General features: G+C 48.7%; 1 protein-coding gene across 2 annotated transcripts in view; it reads right to left on the reverse strand.

Moving 5' to 3' along the window:
- Positions 1-2,550: 2,550 nt before the first annotated feature.
- TBC1D25 (TBC1 domain family member 25) overlaps positions 2,551-16,830 on the reverse strand; it is a 31,219-nt gene continuing 16,939 nt past the window's right edge. The window contains exons 4-6 of one of the 2 annotated variants that reach the window (XM_016190957.2): positions 8,220-8,350; positions 7,927-8,115; positions 2,551-5,093 (exon numbers count right to left, since the gene is read on the reverse strand). In XM_016190957.2, the coding sequence (XP_016046443.1) occupies positions 3,705-5,093; positions 7,927-8,115; positions 8,220-8,350 (1,709 nt within the window). In that variant the 3' untranslated portion in view covers positions 2,551-3,704. The remainder of the gene's footprint in view (positions 5,094-7,926; positions 8,116-8,219; positions 8,351-16,830) is intronic. The other variant, XM_007529388.3, reaches the window with a different exon arrangement.

The following is a 16,830-nucleotide window of genomic DNA, read 5'->3' on the forward strand; positions in this document are numbered from 1 at the left end:
CCCGGGACTCCCTGGGGAGCCGCTCTGACCTTCCGTCCCTTGTGGCGAGGGGGAGAGGGGGACTCCAGAGCGGCCTGCAGTCAGCTATCTATCTTAGAGTCCCTGGGGGGAGATGTCTTGAGAGCCTTACCCATACAATATGCTTGTCATATGCACAGTCTCCAAGCAGATGCCAAGACCCAGCCTTGCCCTGCTCTTCCCATATATACAAAGATGTATTTATTTAATAACATGTGAGATAGAAGTGGCGCCAGGGATCCAACTCAGGACCTCATTCCTGAGAGCTGCTCTCTCCACCTTTAAATAGCGCTCTTGGGAGAGGCAGCTATGAAGACGGCTCCCCTGATGTTCCTTCTGGTCATGCCCTGAGCCTAAGGACCCCAGTGAGCTCACCCATTGCTTGTTGTGTCCATGGTTGAGGACAGCACCTAGCCTGCAAGCCAATCTACCTTCTCAGGTGGTTAAGTAGGGGGAATGGAAACTTTTGATCATTAGCCTCTGAGGAAGTAGATGATTTCCTTTGGGGGGGGGGGTCCTTGGTTTACCAGTGCTTGATGAGTCTGTGTGAGACAGAGAAGGCAAAGAAATTACTTCAGGGGCCAGGCAGTGGCACACCTGGATAAGCACACACATCACAGTGCACAAGGACCTGATTCAAGCCCTTGGTCCCCACCTGCAGGGGGGAAGCTTCACAAGCAGTGAAGCAGGGCTGCAGGTTTCTCTCACTCTCATCGTATTGCCTCCTTCTGTTTCTATCCAAAAACAAAAAGATAATTTAAAAATGACCTCTGGGGGGGCGAGTCGGGTAGTAGCGCAGTGGGTTAAGCGCACTTGGCACAAGGACCAGCGTTAGGATCCTGGTTTGAGCCCTCGGCTCCCCACCTGCAGGGAAGTCGCTTCACAGGCGGTGAAGCAGGTCTGTAGGTGTCTTTCTCTCCCCCTCTGTCTTTCCCTCCTCTCTCCATTTCTTTCTGTCCTATCCAACGACAGCAACAACAACAACAATAATAAGCACAACAATGATTAAACAACAAGGGTAACAAAAGGGACAAAAATGGCCTCCAGGAGCAGTGGATTCATGGTGCAGGCACTGAGCCCTGGCAATAACCCTGGAGGCAAAAAAAAAAAAAAAAAAAAGGAGTCATAATTAATTTTGTGGTCCGGGAGGTGGCGCAGTGGATAAGGCATTGTATTCTCAATCATGAGGTCATGAGTTCAATCCCCGGCAGCACATATACCAGAGTGATATCTGGTTCTTTCTTTCCTCCTATCTCTCTCATGAATAGGTTCTTTAAAAAAAAAAAAAAAGACCGCTGGGGAGTCGGGAGGTAGCGCAAAGGGTTAAGCACACAAGCGCAAGGACCGGAGTAAGGATCCTGGTTCAAGCCCCTGGCTCCCTACCTACAGGGGAGTCGCTTCACAGGTGGTGAAGCAGGTCTGCAGGCATCTTTCTCTCCCCCTTTCTGTCTTCCCCTCCTCTCTCCATTTCTCTCTGTCCTATCTAACAACGACAACATCAATAACATCAACAATAATAACAACAATAAAAAATTACCTCTGCTGTTTAAATAGTTAAGAGAGGTACCCACAACCCAGAAGGTGGTGCAGTGGATAAAGCATTGGTCTCTTCAGTATGAGGTCCTGAGTCTGAGCCCCAGCATTGGATGTTCGATTCCCCAGCATCACATGTGTGAGCCTCAGAGGTAAAACAAATGGAACTCCATGGATGGTGAATCAGTGCTTCAGTCTCTGTACAATAAGTGAAAAATTGGAGCTGGGAAGATAGTGTAATGGTTATGCAAGGAGACTGTCATGCCTGAGGCTCCAAAGGTCCCAGCTTCAATCCTCAGCACCACCGTAAACCTGAGCAGTGTTTTGCTTTCAAACAAACAAACAAACAAAAAGAAACAAAGCAAAGAAAGACAACTTGGCTAGGGAGGTGGATCAGTGGTAGAGTATACATCTTGTTTTTGTTAGGCCCTGAGGTCCATCCCTGGTATTTTAGAATTAAAAAAAAGAGAGAAAGAAAGGAAGCAGGGAAATAGGATAATGGTTATGCAAAGACTTTTGTACCAGAGGCTCTGATGTCTTGGGTTCAATCTCCAGCACCACTATTCATGAGCTGAGCAGTGCCCTGGTTAAAACATTATTAAGGGGCCGGGTGGTGGTGCACCTGGTTGAGTACACATATTACAGTGCACAAGGACCCGGGTTCGAGCCCCCGGTCCCCACCTGAAGGGAGAAAGCTTTGCGAGTGGTGAAGCAGTGCTGCAGGTGTCTCTCTGTCTCTCTCCCCATCTCCTTTCAATTTCTGGCTGTCTCTATCAAATAAATAAATAAATAAGATAATTTAAAAAATTTAAAAAAGAATGTTAAAAAAAACATTATTAAAAGTTGACCAAGAGGTGGCATAGTAGATTAAATGTTGGACTATAGAGCATGAGGTCCTGAGTTCAATCCCCAGCATCACATGTGCCAGAGTGATGTTCTGATTCTCTCTCACCTCCTCTCTGGTGTAGATGAATGAGTGAATAAATATTAAAAATGACATAAATGAATATTTTTTAAAAGACATCTATCCATAAGCTTTCGAAAACCCAGTTTAGGGCTCCAGGGCTCAGTCATGGCAAACTCGTCTCTCAAATTGACCCCAAAGCAAGTGACAAGAGGCTTTTAGAGTGGGTTGGGGAGATAGCATGATCATGCAAAAAGACTTTTGTGTGTGAGGCACCAGGTTCAATCTCCAGCATCTCTATAAGCCAGAGCTGAGTAGTGCTCTGGTAAGACAAATAAACACTTCTAGATTCTGGAAACGGTGACATGTGGCATACTAGAAGTGGCTGGTCCAGTGCTGTTGAGTGGTCCATTTTGTCAGTGTTTGGAGGGACTTTTGTCCTTTGGAATCAGAAACTCTCCCCCCACCCCCATTCCTTATCCAGGAGCATGTCCTGAACACAAGAGTTAATAGCTTCACAAGCAGACAGGGGCAACAGAACATAGCCTTAAAAAAAAAAAAACAGCATTGCCTCAGGCCTTCCTCAAGCAGTCCTCGACCTGGGATTCAGTTCAGGAATTGGAATATGCCGGGGCTGTGGTGCAAGGGGCTGTGGTGCGAGGATCCTGGTTTGAGCCGCTGGCTCCCCAACTTGTGGGGGGTGGGGAGGTGGGGCAATTCAAGCAGTGAAGCATGCCTCAAGATGTCTATCATTCTCTTCCCCTCTCTATCTTCTCCTCTCTCAATTTCGTCTGTCCTATCCAAAGAAAAAATGGCCACAGGAGCAGTGGATTTGTAGTGCAGGCACCAAGCCTGGAGACAAAAAAAAAAGTAGTAGGAATATGCATTCCTGCCGCTGGGGCAGCAGGATGTACCACCGAGGGCCATATTTCTGATTTGCCAGGGAAGGAGGCTCGGGAGGAGAGAGCAAGGAGGTGGCAGAGAAATACACAGACCACAGTGACCTTCATGTGTGCAAAGTAAAGTTGTTAAAAACGAAAGGATGAGAACAGAGACAGAGGCTGTGGCCTCTGCGGGGCAGTGCTGAAGCAGAGCCCTATATTCTCAAATCTGGGGAAAGAGCCCCCTCCCCCACCCCAGTAGGTCATGAGCTGGCAGGCAGGGAGGTGGGGGGGTAGTCACACACATCAGTCTTCACAGTCAAGAATGGAGGTCTGGTGGCGCTTGTGGTGGGCTGGAGGAAGCCAGATCACGATGGGGCTGTGGCCTCGGCCCCCTCCTCCGAGTCCCACACTTCCGACTGCAGGTAGTCGGCAAAGAGGGCCTTGGCCCGGCGCAGTACACGGCCCAGGTGGTGTTTCCGCACCAGACGGTCGAAGTGCATGGCCAGTTCGTTGTAGTCCAGCCCGTTGCGCATGATGTGGTCGCGGTGTTCCAGCAGGATGGCCAGGCAGAGGAAAAGCATGAACGGGTTGCCCCGGCCAAACTCCTGGGGTGGGGGCAGGCCGAGTGGGGGTGGTGGGGGGAAGGGTCTCCCAGTGGTTTCTGGGGAAGCCATCTCTGGCATCAGAGGGGAGCCCGTTGCTGCCTCCTCGCCACTGGGTGAGGCCTCCCGGGTGGATGGTGGGGAGGAGGAGGACGGGGAGTCCGGGCGGGAAGAGGAGGAGAGCAGCGGGTCAGGTGAATTCAGCAAGGGCTCCGAGAGGGACTTGGAGCTCATGAGGGCGGCCAGGCCAGGAAGTGGATTCAGAGGGTCTCTCCTGGGGCCAGTGTGTTCCCTGAGTTGCTGAAGGTCATCCAGGCTTGCTTGTCTTAGGAGGCGTCCTCCACCGCCACTGCTGCTGCCGCCACCGCCTGGCCCAGGCCCAGCCATGGGCAGGTGGCCCATGGCCTCGTCAAAAGCGCTGCCGCCGCCTCCCCCAGCTGGCCTCAGCATGTGCCTCTGTCGCACGGGCCGCACCCTGTGGCCACCAAAGCCTGCATCTGCCCCTTGACTCGGGGGTCCCACCAGCTCAACCTCATGTTCTGGGGGGTCGGGGGGCAGGGAGCTCCAGGTGACCTCAAGCATGCGGAGGGCATCGTCGAAGGCGAACTCACGCTTGAGCTCCAACAGCAGCCAGCGGTAGCAGAAGAAGAGGTCGTCGGCGCCAGCCTCCTGCAGGTACTGGTAGAAGTCGGGGTCCGCGTGGCGCAGCAGCAGCTTGAGGTGGGTGAACTTGGTGGCCATGGCGCGGCCGTCAGGGTGGAAGTTGGCAGCCAGGCGCTTCATGATGCCACAGAAGCAGACAAAGGCATGGCCCTCGTGGTCCATGACGGCCAGGATAGGTGAGGCCAGGTCGCTCATGCCCTGGCAGTAGGACACCTGGGGGTGGGTGACAGCGTAGGTGGTGAGTAGGTCATGCAGCGCCCGCAGATGGGGGCCGTCCTCCGGCCCTGCGTAGTAGGGGTGGGCCCGGTCGGTGCGCAGAACGTCCTTTAGGACGGTGCTACGGATGAACTCCAGGTCCTCGGGGCTGGCTCGCTGTGCCCACTCGCTCTTGAGCTGCTCGTATTCTCGGCTTTTTCGTTTCATGTAGTCCATTCGCTCGCGGCCACTCAGCCCATTGGGGTACACATTCAGCAGGTACCGCCATACCACCTAGCCGGGGACAAAGGGATGAGGCTGAGTGCTACCAGATGGGGTTCCAGCACCAACCCCTCCAACCACACCAGTGTCCCTCTGTCACCACTTGTGGTCCCAAGACTGTGGGGCACTCCCACGGGTGTCCAGGAGGCGGCTAACCTTCCTTCACTTATATTTAAAAAAATAGTTTTATTTGGGAGTTGGGCTGTAGCACAGCGGGTTAAGCGCAGGTGGTACAAAGAGCAAGGACTGGAGTAAAGATCCCGGTTCAAGGCCCCAGCTCCCCACCTGCAGGGGAGTCGCTTCACAGGCGGTGAAGCAGGTCTGCAGGTGTCTGTCTTTCTCTCCCCCCTGTCTTCCCCTCCTCTCTCCATTTCTCTCTGTCCATCCAACAACGACAACAACAATAATAACTACAACAATAAAACAACAAGGGCAACAGAAGGGAATAAATAAAAATAATTTTATTTTAATTTTTTTAGTTATCTTTATTTATTTATTAGAGACAGCCAGAAATTGAGAGGGAAGGGGGAAATAGTGAGGGAGAGCGACAGAGACACCTGCAGCCCTACTTCCCCACTTGCAAAGCTTTCCCCCTGCATGTGGGGACCGGGGGCTCAAACCTGGGTCCCTGTGTATTGTAACATGTGTGCTCAACCAGGTGCGCCACCACCCAGCCCCGTTTTATTTATTATTGGACAGAGACAGAGAAATTGAGAGGGGTAGATAGAGAGGGAAAGATACAGAGACATCTGCAGCCCTGCTCCACCACTCATGAAGCTTTCCCCTTGTAGGTGGGGACCAGGGGTTTGAACCCGAGTCCTTGTGTACTATAATGTGTGTGCTTTACCAGGTGAGGTATGGCACCACCTGGCCACTTATTTACTTTAAAAATAGATTTACTATTATTATTTATGGATTTATTTAATCAGAGACGTAACATAGAGAAAGATACAGAGAAAGAAAGACCAGAGCACTGCTCAGTTCTAGCTTATCATGGTGCTGGGGATTCATCCTGAGACCTTAGAGACTCAGGCAGCAAAGCAGTTTTGCAGAACCATTTTTTAAAAATATTTATTTATTCCCTTTTGTTGCCCTTGTTTTACTGTTGTAGTTCTTATTGTTGTCGTCGTTGTTGGCTAGGACAGAGAGAAATGGAGAGAGGAGGGGAAGACAGAGGAGGGGGAGAGACAGACAGACACCTGCAGACCTGCTTCACCACCTGTGAAGCGACTCCCCTGCAGGTGGGGAGCTGGAGGCTCAAACCGGGATCCTTCTGCCGGTTCTTGCGCTTTGCGCCATGTGCGCTTAACCCGCTGCGCTACCACCTGACTTCCTTTTTTTTTTTTTTAATCCAGAGCACCGCTCAGTTCTGGCTTATGGCAGTGTGGGAGATTGAACCTGGGACTTGACAGCCTCCGGCATGAAAGTCTCTTTGCATAACCATTATGTTATATACCCCCACCTCAGAACCATCTTTTTATAGGACAGACAAAAATTGTGAGGGAGGACAGAGGAGAAGAGAGAATGAGAGACCCTGCAGACCTGCTTCACTGACCATAACGCTTCCCCCTTGCAATTTTTGCAGACCATTCTGCTGTCTTCTCAGCCTACCTTCTTTTTTAAATTTTTATTTCTTTATTCCCTTTTGTTGCCCTTGTTTTATTGTTGTAGTTATTATTGTTGTCGTCGCATCGTTGTTGGATAAGACAGAGAGAAATGGAGAGAGGACGGGAAGACAGAGAGGAGGAGAGAAAGAAAGAGGCACCTGCAGACCTGCTTCACCGCTTGTGAAGTGACTCCCCTGCAGGTGGGGAGCTGGGGGCTTGAACCGAGATCCTTAGGCCGGTCCTTACGCTTTGCGCCACCTGTACTTAACCCGCAGTACTACCGCCCGACTCCCCTCAGCATACCTTCTTATCTTTTAAAATATCTATTTAAAGATAGGGAGACAGTATGGTGGTTGTGTAAAGGATGTTTTTTCTTGAGGCTCTGAGGTTTCAGGTTCAATTCCTAGCACCACTATAAGGCAGAGCTGAGCAGTGCTCTGTTATTTCCTTCTCATTAAAATAAAGAAAATTAAAGAAAACACTTATTGGGGCCTTGGAGATGGCACAGTGGATAAAGCACTGGACTTACAAGCGTGAGGTCTTAAGTTGAATCCCCAGCACCCCATGTACTGGAGTGATGTTCTGGTTCTGCCTCTTTCTCATGTTAAGAATTAATAAAACGTTTTTTAAGTATTTATTGCAGGGCCAAGTGGTGGTGCACCAAGTTAAATTCACATGTTACCATGAGCAAGGAGCCAGGTTCAAGCTCCTGGTCCCCACCTGCAAGGCAGAAGCTTCACAAATGGTGAAGGAGGGCTGCAGATGTCTCTATCCCCCATGTGCTTTCAATTTCTCTCTGAACCATCAAATAAAAAATAAGGGAGTCAGGTGGTAGCGCAGCGGGTTAAGCACACGTGGCGCAAAGCACAAGGACCGGCATAAGGATCCGGGTTTGAGCCCCCGGCTCCCCAACTGCAGAGGAGTCACTTCACCAGCGGTGAAGCAGGTCTGCAGGTGTCTTTCTCTCCCCTTCCTCTATCTTCCCCTCCTCTCTCCATTTCTCTCTGTCCTAACAATGACGACATCCATAACTACAACAACAGTGAAAAACAAGGGCAACAAAAGGGAAATAAATAAATAAATAAAAATAAGTTAAAAGTTTAAAAATATATTGCTTCATGAGAGAGAGAGGAGGGGGAGAGACCCACCATATGAGGGTGGGGATTGAACCTGGGACCTCATGCTTGAGAATCTAAGGCCTTATCCAGTGTGCTGTCTCCTGAGCTCTAGAGGCTCACCTTACGTAAGGAGGGCTCGACACCTCCATGATAGATACGTAGGCGTAGGTCATCGGGGCGGGAGAGCTGGCCCTCATGGTCCAGGTAGGTGTGAAATTCAGCGTCGCTCAGGGGTGGCATGAAGGGCTTGATGTCTTCCCCGTAGGACCAGCTCAGCACCTGCTGAACCTTTGACAAAGTCCTGCCAACCTGCAGATGGAGGTGGGGAGAAGGCCAAGGGTCAGGCGGACAGAGATGAGGCAGGTGCCAGCAGCATGCTCGGAGTGGGGGAGGCGGGTGGGGGTCCCTGCAACCACCTGAGAGAGGATGGACTGTGTGAAGGGCAGGGCAGCGCTTGTCAGTGATGACCGCTTCTCAGCCAGCGGCACGTCAGAGCCAATGACATCCTTGGGGCTGATTATGTCCCAGTCTTCGAGCAGCGGGCCTGGGCACACAAGGTGATGAAATCGTGAGAACGGGGATGAGAAGGCCAGATCTTGGGCTGGGCTCCTCCTCTTTGTACAGAAGCCAAACCTCCCATAAGGCAACGGCCCACCCCCGCTGCCATCTCCTGGGCCATTGGAATCATGTACAAAAGGCAAGGCCATGAGCAATTCTGTGGTAACCGTGTCATTAAATTATTAGGTAGACTCTTAACAGCGATATTTCAACAGCATAAGGTAATATTTAGTGGTGTGGGAGGTGGCGAGATGGATAAGGTGTTAGACCCTTCAGGCATGAGATCCCAAATTCAATCCCTGGCATCACATGTGCCAGTGATGCGCTGGTATTCTCTCTCGCTCTCTCTCTATCCCCCTTCCTCCCTCCCTCCCATAAACAAATAAACCTTAAAAGATAAATATTTATTGCTATATATATATATATATATATGTACATATAATATTTTATTTTTTTATTAATGAGAAAGATAGGAGGAAAGAGAGGAAGAACCAGACATCGCTCTGGTACATGTGCTGCTGGGGATTGAACTCAGGACCTCATGCTTGAAAGTCTAGTTCCTTCACCACTGCACCACCTCTCAGACCACAAATATTTATCTTTTAAATATTTTATTTGTTTATTATTGGATAAAGACAGAGATAAATTAAGAGGGGTGGGGGAGTTAGAGAGGGAGAGGGACAGAGAGAAACCTGCAGTCCAGCTTCACCACTCGTGAAGCTTTCCCCCTGCAGGTGGGGACCAGGGGCTTGAAGCTGGAACCTTGTGGACTATAATAGAACAGTTAACTAGCTGCGTCACTTCCTGGCTCCCTGCTCAATAAATATTTATTCTCCGCCAGGAATATGACAAGCACTTAATGTGAATATTAGTAAGTAGTGACTTGGGAGGTGGTTCAGAGGATAAGACATCAACTTATATACGTGAAGCCCCAGGTTCGATTCCCAGCTGCACATACACCAGAGCAAAACAATGCTCTGGTCTGCCTCTCTAAAGAAATAGGAAGAACACTATATAACACAGTGCTCATTGTGCTTAATGCCAGAAGTGTCTGGAGCTCTTTGCAACTCCACCACCACCCCATCACCAGAGTTTAAAATTGGTTTTATGTTTTTTTAAAATATTTATTTATTCCCTTTTGTTGCCCTTATTGTTTTATTGTTGTAATTGATGTCGTTGTTGGATAGGACAGAGAGAAATGGAGAGAGGAGGGGAAGACAGAGAGGGGGAGAGAAAGACAGACACCTGCAGACCTGCTTCACCGCCTGTGAAGTGACTCCCCTGCAGGTGGGGAGCCAGGGGCTCGAACCAGTTCTGGCTTATGGTGGTGCAGTAGAACTGAACCTGGGACTTCAAAGCCTCAGGCATGAGAGTCTGTTTGCAGAACCATGATGCTATCTACCCTCCGCCCCAGACTCATTTTCTTTCTCCTTCTATTTAAACAGAAGGAAAGAGTGGGAGTCAGGCGGTAGTGCCGTGGGGCTAAGTGCACGTGGCACAAAGCGCAAGGACCGGAGTGAGGATCCTGGTTCGAGCCCCCGGGGGGTTAAGCAGGTCTGCAGGCGTCTGTCTTTCTCTCCCCCTTTCTGTCTTCCCCTCCTTTCTCCATTTCTCTCTGTCCTAACAACAACGACATCAACAATAAAAAGCAACAAGAGCAAAAGGGAAAATAAATATTTAAAAAAAAAAAAGGGAAAGAGCAACAGAGAGAAACACAGACACCACAGCACTACTCCACCACACCTGAAGCTTCCTATCTGCATAGTGATCCCATGTGCTGAATAGGTGCTTGTGTCCTCACACACGGTATAAACAGTGCACTCCACTGAGGGAGCCATCTTCTGGCCTCCTACTTTGCACATATTAACTAATTTAATATTCGTGCCCATCGTGTAAGTTAGGCACTGTTATTATGATTATTTTTTTTAAATATTTATTTTATTTATTCCCTTTTGTTGCCCTTGTTGTTTTATTGTTGTAGTTATTATTGTTGTCATTGTTGGATAGGACAGAGAGAAATGGAGAGAGGAGGGGAAGACAGAGAGGAGGAGAGACAGACAGACACCTGCAAACCTGCTTCACCGCCTGTGAAGTGACTCCCCTGCAGGTGGGGAGCCGGGGTTCGAACCGGGATCCTTATGCCGGTCCCTGTGCTTTGCGCCACCTGCGCTTAACCCGCTGCGCTACAGCCCGACTTCCTATGATTATTTTTTTTAATTCTTTTAAAAATTTATTTATTTTCCCTTTTGTTGCCCTTGTCATTTTATTGTTGTTGTTGTTGTTGATGTCGTCGTTGTTGGATAGGACAGAGAGAAATGGATAGAGGAGGGGGAATACAGAGAGGGGGAAAGACAGATAGACACCTGCAGACCTGCTTCACTGCTTGTGAAGCGACTCTGCTGCAGGTGGGGAGCCAGGGGCTCAAACCGGGATCCTCACGCTAGACCTTGCGCTTTGTGCCACCTGTGCTTAACCTGCTACGATACCGCCCGACTCCCTGCCCTTTTTTATTGTTGTTATCGATGTTGTTGTTGTTAGATACAACAGAGAGAAATGGAGAGAGGAGGTGAAGGCAGAGAGGGGGAAAGAAAGACAGACACCTGCAGACCTGCTTCACCGCCTGTGAAGTGACTCCCCTGCAGGTGGGAAGCTGGCGGCTCGAACCAGGATCCTTACGCCAGTCCTAGCGCATTGCGTGCACTGAATCTGCTGTGCTACTGCCCAACTCCCTATTATGATTATTTTTAAAAGTATTTATTTGTTCACGAGAAAGATAGGAAAAAGAACCAGAAATTACTTTGGTGCATGTGTTGCCGGGGATTGAACTTGGGACCTTACAGTTGACAATCCAATGCATGATCCACTGTGCCACCTCCTGGACCATGGCACTATTATTATGATCACTTTTTGTTGCTATTGGCAGCAAAGTTTCAGCGCTCTAAGCAGTTAGCTGTCTCCTGGTTGACAGGCCTCCCACTGCCTTAACTGTGAGGCACACGGCTTCTTTTATTCTCCTCACTTCTCCTTTTTGTGATCACTTCTTTTTTTAGCATATTTTAAAATCTTTATTTATTGGATAGAGACAGAAATCAAGAGGTAAGGGGTGATAGAGAGGGAGAGATACAGAGAGACACCTGCAGCACTGCTTCACCACTTGAAAAGCTTTCCCCCTGCAGGTGGGGAACGGAGGGGGGGGTCCTTGTGCATTGTAACATGTGCGCTCAACCAGGTGTGCTACCACCCGGCCCCTTGATTATTTTTCTTTTTAAAATATTTTATTTATGAGACAGATAGGAGAAGAGAGAAAGAACCAGACATCACTCTGGCACACGTGCTGCCGGGGATCAAACTCAGGACTTCATGCTTGAGAGTTGAAAGCTTTACCACGGTGCCACCTCCTGCACCACCTTGATTATTTCTTAACTTGTTTATTTCAATTAACTTTTTGAAAGTTTATTTATTTATTTTAACCAGAGCACTGCTCAGTTCTGGCTTATGGTGGTGTAGGGGACTGAATATGGGACTTTGGAACCTCAGGCATGAGAGTCTGTTTGCATACACATTATGCTGTCTACTCACACCCAAAATATACTTTTTTATTGGACAGAGACATCCAGCAGTTGAGAGGGAAGGGGGTGACAGGGAGGGGCCAAGCAGTGGGACATCTGGTTAAGCGCACACATTGCAGTGTGTGAGGACCTACAGGGGGGAAGCTTCACAAGTGGTGAAGCAGGGCTGAAGGTGTCTATTTATTTCTCCCTCCCCTTTCAACTTCTGTCTCTATGCAGTAATAAATAAATTATAAAAAAGAGAGACAGAGGGGAGTCGGGAGGTAGCACATTGGGTTAAGCGTACTTGGCGCAAAGCGCAAGGACCAGCATAAAGATCCCGGTTCGAGCCCTCAGCTCCCCACCTGCAGGGGAGTCGCTTTCACAGGTGGTGAAGCAGGTCTGCAGGTGTCTATCTTTCTCTCCCCCTGTCTTCCCCTCCTCTCTCCATTTCTGTGTCCTATCTAAGAATGACGACATCAATAACAACAATACCTACAACAATAAAAAACAAGGGCAACAAAAGGGAAAATAAGTAAATATTAAAAAAAAATTTAAAAAAAGACAGAGAAACACCTGCCACACCACTTCACTACTCACAAAGCTTTCCCCCCTGCAGGTGGGGACCTGAGACTTGAATCCAGGTCCTCGCACAATGTAACGTGTGTGCTCAACCAGGTGTGCCACCACCCGGACCTCCAATAAACTTGATAAAGCTTTTGTAACTGCCTCATTCTCTCCCCCTTCCCTGAATCCCTGTGCATCGCAGGCCAGGAGAAGGCAAACTATGTCTTCAGGGACCACAACACTGAAGTTTCCCTCAGTGTGGTGGAGGCGGGGTTGTGCACAGGGCAATACAGCACACTACCTGTGTAAGTTATTTTACCTGCCCAGTTGTTGCATTTTAAAAAATTATTTATGCTTTTGTTGCTGTTGTTTTTTATCGTTGTTGTAATTGATGTCGTCGTTGTTGGATAGGACAGAGAGAAATGGAGAGAGGAGGGGAAGACAGAGACGGGGAGAGAAAGATAAGACACCTGCAGACCTGCTTCCCGGGGGCTCGAACCGGGATCCTTAGCTGGTCCTTGTGCTTTGTGCCATGTGCGGTTAACCTGCTGCTGCAACCGCCTGACTCCCCTAGTCTTTTTGCATTTTTATGAGACTACCTAAGACTAGTTGACAAAGAAAGGTTGGAGACCGAAGAAAGCTAAAAGAACATCTGACAATCAGAAAGAGAGAACAGGAGCAGTAAGCAATGTGAAGGTGAGAAAACGCACTGGGGGCAAAACACATGACAGGGGGAAAAAGACATTTTATATCGGCTTAAAAAAAGAAGGAGTCGGGCGGTAGCGCAGCGGGTTAAGCGCGGATAGTGCAAAGCGCAAGGACCGGCGTAAGGATCCCGGTTCGAGCCCCCGGCTCCCCACCTGCAAGGGAGTCACTTCACAGGCGGTGAAGCAGGTCTGCAGGTGTCTGTCTTTCTCTCCCCCTCTCTGTCTTCCCCTCCTCTCTCCATTTCTCTCTGTCCTGTCCAACAATGACAACAACAATAATAACTACAACAACCATAATAATAAAAAAACAAGGGTAACAAATGGGAAAATAAATAAATAAAAAACAAACAAAAAAAAACATTTAAGGGAGTTGGGCGGCAGCGCAGTGGGTTAAGCATACGTGGTGCCAAGCACAAGGACCGGAGTAAGGATCCCGGTTCGAGCTCCTGGCTCCCCACCTATAGGGGAGTCGCTTCACAGGTGGTGAAGCAGGTCTGCAGATGTCTGTCCCCCCCAACCCCCATCTTCCCCTCCTCTCTCCATTTCTCTCTGTCCTATCTAACAACAATGACATCAATAATAACAATAACTACAACAATAAAAAATAAATAAATACTTTTAAAAATTTTTAAAAAAAAGAAGGGGATGGGTGGTGGTGCACCTGGTTGAATGTACATGTTACAATCCACAAGGATCCAGGTTCGAGCCCCCAGTCCCCACCTGTAGGGGGAAAGCGTCACAGGTGGTGAAGCAGGGCTGCAGGTGTCTCTCTCCTTCTCTATCTCCTCCTTTCCTCTCGATTTCTGACGGTCTCTATCCAATAAGTAAAAATAAATAAATAAATAAAAAGACTTGGGAGTTGGGTGGTAGTGCAACGGGTTAAGTGCATGTGGCGCAAAGCGCAGGGACTGGGGTAAGGATCCCGGTTCGAGCCCTTGGCTCCCCACTTGTAGGGAGTCGCTTCACAAGTGGTGAAGCAGGTATGCAGGTGTCTATCTTTCTCTCCATCTCTCTGTCTTTCCCTCCTCTCTCCATTTCTCTCTGTCCTATCCAACAACAATGACATCAATAATATCTACAACAATAAAAAACACAGATGGTGATGCAGGTGTCTGTCTTTCTCTCCTCTTTGTCTTCCCCTCCTCTCTCAATTTCTCTCTGTCCTATCCAACAATGACATCAGTAACAACAACTATAATAACTACAACAATAAAAAAACTACAAGGGCAACAAAAGGAAATAAATAAATTTTATAAAAAGAAGGGAGGGCAGGCGGTAGTGTGGCGGGTTAAGCCAAGTGGCACAAAGTGCAAGGACCGGCGTCAGGATCCCGGTCCAAGCCCCTGGCTCCCCACCTTCAGGGGGGTCGCTTCACAAGCGGTGAAGCAGGTCTGCAGGTGTCTTGTCTTTCTCTTCCCCTCTCTGTCTTATCCAATAACAACAACAGCAATGGCAACAATAACAGTAACAACAACAAGGGCAACAAAATGGGGAAAATGGTCTCTAGGAACAGTGGATTTGTAGCCCTGGAGGCAAAAGAAAAATGGGGGCTGGGTGGTGGCGCACCAGCTTAAATGCATATAGTACTAAGCACAAGGACCCGTACAAGGATCCCAGTTTGAGTCCTTGGCTCCCCACCTTCAGGAGAGACACTTCACAAGCAGGTCTGCCAGGTGTCTTTCTCTCTCCCCTCTCAAATGGAAAACATGGCCACCGGGAGCAGTGGATTTGTAGTACTGGCACTGAGCCCCAGCGATAACCCTGAAGGCAAAAAAAAAAAAAAAAAAGAATCTAGGGCTGGTAATGTAGTTCACTTGGACACTGCCCTGTTTTGTCATGTGTACAACCGAGGTTCAAAGCCGGGACCCACCACACTGATTTTTTTTTATTTCGTTATTAGAAAGGGGGGGCAGGTGATGGTGCACCTGGTTAAGCGCACAAGTTACAGTGCACAGGGACCCAGGTTCAAGCCCCTAGTTCCCACTTGCTGGGGAAAAGCTTCATGAGGGCTACAGGTATCTCTGTCTCCTTCCCTACATACTTCCTGCTTCCCTCTCAATTTCTCTCTCTCTATCCAATAATAAATAAATACAAATGCAACAAAAAATTAAAGAGAAAGAGAAAACCAGAACATCATTTTGCTGCATGCAATGCTGTGGATCAAACTCGGGAGCTCAGGCTTGAGGGCCCAACGCCTTATCCAGTGCTAACCTTCCAGGCTATGAGGAAAAAGAGTTCTACAAGTATAAATTAATCTTATGGCAAAATCTGAACTGACAAAAGACTATATAGAGAGAGGTTTTTTAAAATAAATAAATAAATACTGGTGTGCTGCAGTCACAGGTGCTGCAGAGTAAAAAAAAAAAATTATTTATTTACTTATTCCCTTTTTTTGCCCTTGTTGTTTTATTGTTGTGGTTAGTATTGTTGTTATTGATGTTGTTGTTGGATAGGACAGAGAGAAACGGAGAGAGGAGGGGAACACGGAGAGGGGGAGAAAAAGATAGAGACACCTGGATGTGAGGGCGATCTGGCTGCGACATCTGTTACCCCACTGATCGCCAGGGTTGATTCGGCTGATCTGGCTGGCTAGGCGGGTGTCCCCTTCCTCCCTCACCGCTCCATGTGCGTCCCTCCTGAAGCTGCCCACTCGGTCGAAGAGGACGGCCTTCCCAAAATAGAGACGGACCAAAGAAGGGTATATGAGTAGCTGCGCTCCCCTGCTAGAACCTCCAAACAAGCTCTCAAGATAGAGACACCTGCAGACCTGCTTCACTGCCTGTGAAGTGCCTCCCCTGAAGATGGGGAGCTGGGGGCTCAAACCGGGATCCTGACGCTGGTCCTTGCGCTTTGGGCCACGTGTGCTTAACCCGCTGCGCTACTGCCCGACTCCCATAGAGAGAGTTTTTATGTAATCCACTAAGTGTGAACATAAACACATTTCCCCCAAGAAGTCTGCATCCTGCACCTGTATCTCCCCTTCCACTTGGCTAACGCCTTAAAATGCAGATAAATGCAGATGTGTGCACCCGGAGACCACGGCTGGAGCGCATCCCCTCAAGGGTCTACCTTGGCATCCTGGAACCCAGAATAAAAACTGGAAGGCTGGAAAGCAATCAATCAATCAATCTCATTCTCTCTCTTCCTCTTTCTCTGGTCTACAAGGCTCTAAAGTGTGTATTTTCCTCTTTTCTATCCCTGCTTTTTTTTTTTTTTTCCTTTCTTTTTTTGCCTCCAGGGTTATCGCTGGGGCTAAGTGCCCGAACCCACTGCACCTGGAGGCTATTTTTCCCCTTTTTGGTTGCCCTTGTTGTTTATCATTCTTGTCATTATTGTTGTTATTACTGCTGTCGTTGTTGGATAGGACAGAGAGATATGGAGAGAGGAGGAGAAGACAGAGAGGGGGAGAGAAAGACACCTGGGGAGTCGGGCGGTAGCGCAGCAGGTTAAGTGCACATGGCTCAAAAGCACAAAGACCTGCATAAGGACCCTGGTTCGAGCCCCTGGCTCCCCACCTGCAGGAGAGTAGTTTTTCAAGGGGTGAAGCAGGTCTGCAGGTGTCTATCTTTCTCTCCCCCTCTGTCTTCCCTTTCTCCATTTCTCTCTGTCCTATCCAACAACGACATCAATAACAATTATAACTA

The sequence above is a fragment of the Erinaceus europaeus genome, chromosome X, assembly GCF_950295315.1.
Source record: "Erinaceus europaeus chromosome X, mEriEur2.1, whole genome shotgun sequence".
NCBI lineage: Eukaryota > Metazoa > Chordata > Mammalia > Eulipotyphla > Erinaceidae > Erinaceus > Erinaceus europaeus.